At 46.9% G+C, this 10,335-nt stretch overlaps 3 protein-coding genes across 3 annotated transcripts; 1 reads left to right on the forward strand and 2 right to left on the reverse strand.

Annotated features, from left to right (window-relative positions):
- Positions 1-429: 429 nt before the first annotated feature.
- LOC120959788 (testis-specific zinc finger protein topi-like) lies at positions 430-4,030 on the reverse strand. Its single transcript, XM_040383430.2, has 2 exons — positions 2,759-4,030; positions 430-2,660 (listed from the first exon to the last, which is right to left on the reverse strand). The coding sequence occupies exons 1-2, from the start codon at positions 2,794-2,796 to the stop codon at positions 1,166-1,168; spliced, it is 1,533 nt and encodes a 510-aa protein (XP_040239364.2). The 5' UTR covers positions 2,797-4,030; the 3' UTR covers positions 430-1,165.
- A 79-nt stretch (positions 4,031-4,109) lies between these two features.
- LOC120959016 (leptin receptor gene-related protein) lies at positions 4,110-5,042 on the reverse strand. Its single transcript, XM_049609889.1, has 3 exons — positions 4,911-5,042; positions 4,672-4,846; positions 4,110-4,577 (listed from the first exon to the last, which is right to left on the reverse strand). Exons 1-3 carry the CDS (start codon positions 4,976-4,978, stop codon positions 4,470-4,472), a joined length of 351 nt encoding a protein of 116 aa, XP_049465846.1. The 5' UTR covers positions 4,979-5,042; the 3' UTR covers positions 4,110-4,469.
- Positions 5,043-6,110: 1,068 nt separating this feature from the next.
- Positions 6,111-10,135, forward strand: LOC120959317 (augmin complex subunit dgt3). The gene is made up of 7 exons (XM_040382616.2): positions 6,111-6,213; positions 6,281-6,420; positions 6,484-6,850; positions 6,916-7,220; positions 7,301-7,870; positions 8,734-8,911; positions 8,987-10,135. The coding sequence occupies exons 1-7, from the start codon at positions 6,196-6,198 to the stop codon at positions 9,158-9,160; spliced, it is 1,752 nt and encodes a 583-aa protein (XP_040238550.2). The 5' UTR covers positions 6,111-6,195; the 3' UTR covers positions 9,161-10,135.
- Positions 10,136-10,335: the final 200 nt, after the last annotated feature.

Raw genomic sequence — 10,335 nt, forward strand, 5'->3', positions numbered from 1 at the left:
GTCGGAATCGATTCCGGCTAGTTTTCTGGAATCGATTCCGGATGGTAGGTTCGGAATCAGTTTCTATAATCGATTCCGGAACTGTTTCAAGAATCGGCTACAGAATGGGAATCGGGACCGGAATTAGTTCCGGAATCGTAATCAGTTCCGGATTTGGCTCCGGAATCATAATCGGTTGCGGAATAGGAATCGCTTCCGGAATCGAAATTCGCTCCAAAATCTGAATTGGCTCCGAAATCTGAATCGGCTTCGAAATCGGAATCGGTTTCGGCATCCTTATAAGAATAGACGTTGGGATCCAATGAAGTCAGGAACTCAGGAATCGACTCCGGTGTCAACTCAGGAATCGGCACCGGAGTCATCTCAGGATCGGCTCCGGAATCAACTCGGGAATCGGCTCCGGAGTCATCTTAGGATTCGGCTCCGGTGTCAACTCAGGAATCGGAATCGATTCCAGCATCGGAATCGGCTCCGGAGTCATCTCAGGAATCGGCTTCGGAGTCATTTCAGGAATCGGCTCCGGAGCAAGGATAATGTATTTAGAAGGTTGATTTTTATCGCTTTTGCTGGGTGACATTGTGGGGGACATCTGTCACTCTCTGCATACAAATTCCATTACCCCACACCAGCCCTCCCCGATTTTTATACTGGAGCCACTGGAAGAGATATGTCAAGTCGAGAAATGTCATTTTGCTCTGAACAACTTCACCTTGTCATTTATAGCACCTTGCTCCGGAGTCATCTCAGGATCGGCTCCGGAATCAACTCAGGAATCGGCTCCGGAGTCATCTCAGGAAACGACTCCGGAATCATCACAGGAATCGGAATCGATTCCAACATCGGAATCGGCTCCGGTGTCAACTCAGGAATCGGAATCGATTGCAGCATCGGGTAGGTCCGATTCCGGGCTCCCACCACTACTCACAAAAGAAAATGGCTACTACGATTACTCCAAACAGTTGGAAACGAAAATTGATAAATATTTTATTTAATTCTCTATTCTCTGCTCTACCACCTCTATTGGGCGGTATTGGGTTACAAGCTAAAATAAATTAATTGCGCCATAGCGAACAAACACAAACAAGCAAACATCGTGTTAACATAAATAAAACAGGAACAGTGTGCGCAAAACGGTGCAAACAAATCAAACCGCGCCGTCGTCGCCTCATTTGCAAAACTTCTTGTGCTTCACGCGCACGTGCTTTTCGCGATCGCCCCGCTGCCGGAACTTGCGCTCACAGTGGTCACACTCGTACGGCTTCTCCCCCGTGTGTATGCGCTGGTGGTTCTTCAGTGCGTCGGCCCGGTAGAAGCGCCGATCGCAGTCCGGGCAGCCGTACCGCCGCTCGCCCCGATGGATCAGCCGGTGCTGATAGTAGACCGAGCCGGTCAGGAAACGCTTGTGGCACACGTTGCACTCGTACGGGCGCTCCCCGGTGTGGCACTTCCGGATGTGATCGCTCAGATCGGGCCGTATCGTGAACCGGCGCGAGCACCCGTCCCGATCGCAGGCGAACGGGCGCACTCCGTTGTGAAAGCGCAGATGCTGCCACAGATGGCTCGACTGGGTGTACGTTTTGCCGCACTTTTCGCACAGATATGGCCGCTCATTGCTCGACTCTTCTCCTTCCGGGCATTTCGGTGCTGCCAACTGTTGCTGCTGCTGCTGCTGCTGCCTCTGCTTCGGTGGATTTCCGGCCGATGGTGATGGTGCCGCCATGGTTGGCGGTTTGTTTGTCACCGCCCCGCCGGGATGGCATTCGGCCCGATGCACCAGCAGCAGCTCGATGTGATCGCACACAAACACGCACAGCTCGCAGGACACCCACAGCCCGCCGTAGCCGTCTGTTTGCCCCTTTGCCCGGGCCATTCGGCGGGGGAAGATGTGAATCTCGTCGTACCGGTGGGCGTACAGCTCGGGCAGCGTCGCAAACAGGGCCATGCACACGTTGCAGCAGTACTGCAGCTGCACGTTCTGGAAGTGGCACCCGATGAAGCTGCTCCCCTCCAGACACTCTGCCCGATGGGCCAGCACATCGGTCAGCGTCGGGAAGTGAAGCCGACAGAACGTGCACCAGAAGCCGCCGGTCGGCGAGTGTTGCGACTCGTGCGCGAACAGCCCGGCACAGTCGGAAAAGCACGCGTCACAGTACTCGCAGCGAAGGACGGTGTGCACGGCGACGATGGAAAACTGCCGGCGCAGCAGGACGGCCGGGCGTTCGCGTTCCTCCGGCTCGGCCGCGAACAGCTGCTCCCAGAACTTGTAGCGCATGGCGTGGCACAGGTACTGCTCGGCGGAGGGAAAGATTGCGCCGCTGTGCCGGCACTTTACCACCGCATCGATGTACGCTTCGGACGCCGGCGTTGGCTTCGAGTCACTGCAGACGGTAGCCGGGAGTTCCGGATGCTGCTGCTCCGGTGGCGGCTCCACGTTCGTCGACACGTCCGGGTGAAATTTTGCAACATGCCGAGCGAGACCACTCTCGTGCACAAACTTACGCAGACACTGGTCGCAGGTGTACTTTTTGTAGCTTGCGAGCCTAACACTGCCGCCTGCTCCGATGCCCGTGCCGAAATCCTGCAAAAGTGTGCACTGCAACGACTCTATATTCTGCCGGAGCCGGCGTGACGAACTGCGAAAAGTTTCTTCCGCCTGCCGTCTTTGGGAAAGGGGGGAACCAATAAGTTGTTGGGAAATCGTTATTGCGTTAATTTTTAGGTAGAGCTCGGTGATAAAAGAGAACGACTCGCTGCTTACCTAAATTTCCAGTACGAAAAGAGTGTATTACCCGACATTTTACTATGGGATTTTTTTCAAAGCAAAGCACACTGCGGCACACCAATCCAAGACACATCTGACACCGCCAGAAAGTGAAGTTCAAATGAGCGAAGCCGGTCGCAAAATTAGTAACCGCAGACTCTACTGTGTGGCCGTCTGGGCTACTACGTTCTATTACCATGGCAACCATCAACAGGCGCTAGGCTCAAGGCAAATTTAACACCCTTTTTATTACACTTTTTTTTTATTAATGTCGCTTACTTTTTTTATTATACAGTGAACCCTCTCTTATTTGACACCTCTCCAATTTGAAAAACCTCTCTTATTTGAACATTTTCGACAGCCCCTTCATTTCCAGTACATTTTTGTCCCTCTAATTTGGAAAACCTCTGAAATCTGTATCCCTCTTATTTGTGTATGGTGTTGCCATGGTTATTGAATGATGTATGCTCAAATTGGCAATCGTGTTAGCAGTTTCCTATAGCAACAGTTAAGGCTGCATACTAAATGTTCTGTTTCTTTCTAGTTTGTATGGACCTTTCATTCACTTTAAACATCTTTCAAATGTACTTGAAATAATCATAGTAACCATGTTCAGAAAAACGATAATCGTCTGTTTAACGAAATATCAAGTTAGATAAAAAAAACTGAAAAAAGGAAAACACGTATTCAATGCATTAACACCAAAATAAAATTGCCCTATAAAACAAGTTTTAATTAAAAAAAAAATAGACATTTGACTTATGTAACATCTTTGTGCAAGTTTAAATTCAGAATCGTTTTCTAATTACGATTTAATAAACCGAACAGCATAACATACACATTAAAGCTGCTTCCTTTAACGCAGAACATAAATCGTTTCGCAAAGCAGAATAAACCTGTAAATTGCGAGAAGAACGACTTTAAGATGTAGGTCGTTACGCTTGCTAGGGATTAGCTTTGAATTCCTGTTGTGAAGGTGCATGCTATTTCCTGTGCTTTTAATTGCACAAATTCCCAACGCGGAAGCAGCAACGCAACACTTTCCAATAAAATGGAACCGGATTTTAAAGCCGGTTAATCGTAGGGCGAACTGTGCGACTGTGCTGGCGCAATAAAAACGTGTAACAGATAGGATTACAGAAGCAGGTCCGTACGACAATAACGACGACGACGACGAGGCTGCGCAACAGTTTGCGATATGATTAGCACCGGGGAAGTACTTACGTATTTTATTGATTCTCTTTAACAGTCACAAAGAACGTGCAGAAGAGGGTCGATCGAACGGGATGATGTTTTCGGAGTGGTACGGTATTACCACAGTAAATAGAAGCTTTCGAAGAGCAAAAGGTTTGTGAAATAATACGATCTCTCTAAACGTTTTATTCAGTAACTGCTTCGATAAGGAATTGTAAAATAATTTATACACTTAGTTCCGTAGTTCGGGTTGGTAAACTTCCTCCTCCTTTTGGTTTCGACAAAATAAGGAAAAATAAGTATTGTAGCTAATGGAAAACATACCACCAGAGCAACGCAATCCAACGGACCCGCTGCATTTTCCGATTTTATGTTGCATACAATACTTGCATGGATTGTCACGGGGGGAGGGGAGAAAATTCGTGTTTTTGATACAGCTCTCGAACAGCACGAATAAGCCCCTTTCCGAAACCGAAGAACATTAAGGATGAGAAAATGAGGATGGGTTATCACTTTACCACATGTTGGAATCGCCCGATTCGAATCCGAAATAGTACGCCAGAATGGTCGCATAGGCGCCAACGTTACCGGCCAGCGTAAGTAGACAAGCGCCCCATTGGATCTGCAAAAAAAAAATGAGCAAAAAAAAAACATCCGGATAAGAAATGTAAGCCACGATAGCTGTTTGTGTGTGTGGAGCAAAGACAAAAACGCACCACTTCGGCACGGGCAAGCACGATCGGAAGGGCGAAGCTGCTCATGACAATACCGATCGTAGCAAACATAGCGCTGGCGGCGCGGGCCGGATCATCCGATTCGATGCGCTTGGCAATCAGCGTTGGGAAGGGACACAGTATGTAAAACAGTACGACGAATATTGGCCACCATAAGCTGAAAGCGGAGACGGATGATGAATTGGTTTTGTAAACTTTAATCCAATTAATGCGCCACTTACTTGTACGTCGGTAGCGCACAGGCCAGTATGAGCATCGTCATCCCGATCGAGCCAAGCATGGCTAGCATAACGATTCTAAAGGGAGTAAAAAATCGAAACAAAAAACTTTCATTATGAGAGAAAGCTTATCAATAACACGAAAACTTTCGGCCGGACACTTACACTGTGCATGTTTGGGGTGATTATTCATCGTCGAAGGACGGCGCACAGAGCATGAAAGAAGAAACACGAAATCATAGTATTACGGGTATGAATACCATTACCTACGTATGATATTGCAATTCCTCTATAGAGCAATGATAATACCAGCTCCATAACTGGTTAGAAAAGCAATGTAATGAGAAAAAACAAGATTTACCTTTTAGTGATTCTGCCATTTTTGCTGTGGGCTTTTCCTTGTTTCCCAATCTGTTTTTGTTGTGTTGACGTTCTGGTAGAAGCGGTTTGACGTTCACAATGACAGCACGGTGTGTGCCCTGTCGGCAATGCAGCCGGTTTTATGGGAACGGTTTGATGATGGCAGGTATTTTATGAATTGATTATTATTTAATTTTATTTGTTAGATTGCACCAAAATTTGAATCAAAAATTGATCGAATTATCAAAATATTTTCACTTTTTATGCTAATGAAGGTTCCATTTGCTTATTTTGTGGGCGATTGTATCTTTTCTTTTCTGGGATAAAATATTTTATAGCATGCTGGGATATTATTCCACAAGGTAATTTTCTTCTGCTCACTTTCCATGCTCACTCACATTCTTTCGTATTTTTACATTTTAATAAGTAATACACTATTTATGCCATTTTTTTTTTAAATTACTGTAGCTACGATAGGACATAAGAATTTGCTTTTAAAAAGGCATTGAAACAAACTTTGCTAGATGCCTTGAAATTAAAGTTTCTTTTTCAGATAATTGCGAATCCAGTGTCTCACTATAGGAAATGATTCCTAGAGTTTTAGAGAATTACATAAAATATGATAACATAAACGACTAATATGTATCGGTTATGGAACATTGCTCCTTTAATATCATTTACTTTTAGCATGGAAGAATATTCATAAAAAATCAGAGTTTTCCCATATGATAGTGAGATGAATTTCATGAGCGAAAATAACCAGTGAGAAGTGAGCTCTGGGAAAGGGAAATTTGCTCCACAAAAATGTTCATTGGGTAACGGACCAGCTGTCAACACGTTGAATCAAACAGCCGTTGAACGGTTCTGGCGCTGTACTGTGTTGTTATTTTGTACGGCATTCAACAGCGACCCTGTAAAATCATACAAAATGGAAGAATCTAGCAAGGTTTGGCCGACTGTGCACCTAATTCGTAGCAAAGAAACACAACTAACATCCTCCCATTCCCTTTAAGGTACTGGAAACGCTTAAAAAGATCGGTGGCATCGACGTGCGCCACCTGTGGATCATACATGATGAAACGTTTCGCGAGTTTTTCGATTGGTTCACCAAAATTGACGATGACAATCTCGTTACGGACATGCTGTTGAAGAAGTAAGTGTTGTCGCACAGTGCTTGTACAATGCATTTTCTCACCCCTTTTGTTTGTCTTCAAAGTTACCAAGAGCTCGATCGCAACGGAACCGTGCTGAACGACGCGCTGTTAGAAGAGCAACTGCACGCACTGAACCACGAGTTTAGCGGCATTCTCGAGCACACGGATCGCGATGTGGAAGCATTGGAGCTGCAGCTCGAGCAGCTGGTGGAGGTGGAGGAAAAGTACGAGAAGCTGCTGAACGGTGCCAAGAAGACGGACCTCGCGCTCACGAAGGAGCTGTCCGAGCTGGAGCGTTCCGTGCGGGACCAGGAGTATGTGCTGGAGAAGGTCGCCACGAACAGTGTGGAAATGGCTCGACAGCTGGAAGAGAGCCAGCAGGCAACGCAGCAGCAGATATCGGATTTGCAACACTGCTACTATCAACGGGTAGGTGTGGAGGTGATCGTTTGCGGCTTGCAAAACGGTAACGAGTTTGTGTTCTCTCTTCTCAGCAAAATCCACCCCTTTTCATCTACCAAATGCCGATCGACCAGTTCGACGCAAAGTGTGACCAGTTTTTAAAGTACCTGGAGCTGTACGTGAAGAAGCACTTCACCGTGAAACGGCTCGACAACTCAAAGTCAACGGACGATGGGGACAATCAGCAGGTGATCGATGAGCTGGAGGGCATTAAGATGCGCCTGGACGAGGAGGAGCTGAAGCTGCTGGAGGCAAAGCGCGAGTATGCCGGCGTTATGAAGCTTGTCGAGCGCTTGCAGGGCCATAGCTGGATGCCGCTGAAAGTGTCCGCGCTAAAGTAAGCTGCGGTTGCCAAGCAACCATTGCCAAAATGGGTCTGATTTTCAGTGTTTATCTTTTTCTTGGTTGCGATCGCAGGAAACAGTGCGTCGAGCTGAGGGCCGCCAACGAGCAGGACCTGTTGCGGATGGATTTGCTGAAGCACGAGCTCGACACGCTGATCAGGCAGGTGAACGAGCTGAAGATCGAATCGGTACTGTACGAAAACAACCGCGTCAAGCTGAACCGTGCCGTCAGCCGGCTGGAGTACATCCAGCGGCTGGACGCAAGCATCTCGCGCGAGCTCATGAACGCCGAGCTGCTGTGGGTGCTGATGCAGCTCGATCTGGAGAAGATACGCGACCGGTTCGATAATGCGGACGAGATGAACGGCGAGTCCAAGCGGTGCTTCCGGCGCATCGACACGATGCGCCAGATCGAACGGAACGGTGCGCTGGAGGAAGCGTACGGTGACTATTTGGCACAGCTGTACGCGCTCAGTGCAGCTCAAGACAGCTCCACCGAGCAGCGACCGGGCGAAGAGTCGATCCGTGGAATGAAAGCATCGCTTCAGCACTTTTCCGGTTTGCTTAAGCGGCTGTCGCAACAGTGTGACTCCATTGCGAAAGGAAAATACCATCGAAAGGCGGACGAGATGCTGAAGCAATTGTACGTAAAAGGAGGGAGTATTATGGGGTGCCGTTAGCGAAGCGACCTCAAGCAGTGCTGTAAAAATGTCATGAGCATCTCGAGATGTTCAGCAATGAAAAGAATGATCATATCTGAGGGTAGCTTGATGTTCATTGCTGATACTCAGTGAAACGCGACATGCGAATGCTTGAGTCCAACGCGATACTCTGACTGACAAGCTGAGCTTAATGTCGGCGCAAGCATAATAATGATTTTATCTGGCTGTGAACAGTGCTGCCAAGAGCCACTGCTTCAGTCACCAACACTCATGACTGAAACGAAGATCAAATCATCTCACGTACACAGCTGAGATGATCAGGGATGAGACTCAAACAGTTGAACAATCTTATTGACATTTTGCTTAACACCCAACTCTTAGTCACTCACTTGGTCATGACATTTTCTGTCAGTGATAATCACGACATTCTTGGATTATACTTGGCGTGTATTCAGCAGCGAAATGAGCATGCTTTCTCGCTCTGTCTGGTCCGATGGTCTGTCGGGTCAAACAAAGCGAGAAACCATGATCATTTTATTGCTTGTGACCACTCGAACGCACCGCATATCTCCCATGAATATCGTGATGATCATCGGCAGAAAATGTCACAATGTCATCAAGCATGTGATGGACGCAACAGCTGTTTGTGTCTCACCTCTGATCATCACAGTAGAGCTGGTGACTCTGACATGATTTTGTTTACACCATTGTTTTGAGTATCACCTCTGATGATCACAATTGAGTGCGTGACGCTGACTTGGATTTTGTTTCACTCAAAATTCGTTATGACAGTGACATTTTGCAGCGCTTGACCTCAAGCTAATTTTGGTTTTATTTCTTTCAGAGCGCGCGAAGAGAAACTGCTGTCCCGGTTCGTCTTCGATGGTCCCCTAAATTATCCTCAATTTTACGACCAAGAGTACCTGGAACGCGTCCAAAAGCTCACCTACGCACTGGGTCAGCTCGAGCGGGACTTCCGCAACGTACGGAAAGATGTCGTGCAGAACATCGAAGAACCGAAGGTTTGTTGAAAAGATCAACTCTGTTCGTTCTCAGCTTGTCTTCTGCTATTAAATCTTCGTTTGCTTTAATTACAGCAAAACAAAAAGTTTTGGCTGTACAACCAGCGGCTGTGGATTTGGTTCCTGACCGAGCCGAAAAAGGTCGCCATTGCCATCAAGGAAATAACGGCCGAAGCGTCCAAAACGGCCAGCTACAAGGGCATTTCCGGCATCAAGTGTAAATCGATTGCCGATGATGTGAAGTTTTAGCTGGCTCCGGTAAGTTTAACGAACGGCTTTGTTCCTTTCCAACCAGATGTGGTATTTGTAACGTTAAAACACAACACTATGAGGTGGTATTGGATGGCATATTAGTTGTAACAATCAATCAATAAATATTTACTTATGTATTTTAGACTGTTTATCACACAAAACAAAATATTGTAATCAGCACCTTGAGTCCGGGAAAGAAACTAGAACCTACCAACGAGTAAAAATTCGCTTTTAAAACAATCAAACCAACTCGATCGAACAATCGAACTACACTTATTGGCTAGTAAATTATTGCAGGCTCTACCCCATACGCTAAGCCTTATATGCCCCACTTACCCCGCGAGAGCGAAACATATTCCATTTAAAATGTGTTTGGTTTTATTTGCACCATAATCCGATTGTAATCCAATTTTTGCCTTCGCGCTGTATCGCTCTCAGAACGGCCCCCGGTATCGATTGTGTTGCGTTTTTTTTTATAGGAGACACATACACACAAAAAAGAGACTTCACTTGCCCACTTTTTTACGGTCACCGAAACTAGCATTTCCGGGGGTTTAAGAACGTGGCCCGATCGCATCCCGCAGGCTATTGGCTTAAAGGATATTTGCTTGCAAAAAAAAGAACGGAAGAAAGGGGTTGATTCACTTTATAAAGGCGCGTAGTATTATGGCTTGTTGGTTTTGTTCGGGCATAATCTGCCACTACACCACCACCACCAGTGGAATGCAATCGAGTTTTACTTACTTATTTCTTCGCCCTTTTTCGTGTGGCTGGGTTAACTTTGGTGCCGGCCTTGGAATGATCCAACGCGAGCATCTTGAAATTGACCTTAAACGGAAAGACATGGTACAGACATGGGCAGAGACTTGGGTGACCAAAAACAGTAACAGAATCCCTAGACCCGGATACCTACACACATCCGTCCATGTTTAACCCGCAACAGTAGGGGGGGGGGGGGGGGGGGGGCGATGGTTACGGGAAAACGAAACTAAAATTGACATCACATCACAAACCACCAATAAATGCAAATAACCGCAGACAACCGCAGAAGGGATGAGATGGTGTTGGGGTCCTGTCCCTGAACCGCTGTGAACCGGAAGGAGTGGTGTGTGTGTGTCTGTGCGCCACCCTCCGATGTGTGTTTCAGTCTTTTCGGTGCGCGGAATTGCGTT

Source organism: Anopheles coluzzii, chromosome 3 (assembly GCF_943734685.1).
Source record: "Anopheles coluzzii chromosome 3, AcolN3, whole genome shotgun sequence".
NCBI classification, from domain to species: Eukaryota; Metazoa; Arthropoda; class Insecta; order Diptera; family Culicidae; genus Anopheles; species Anopheles coluzzii.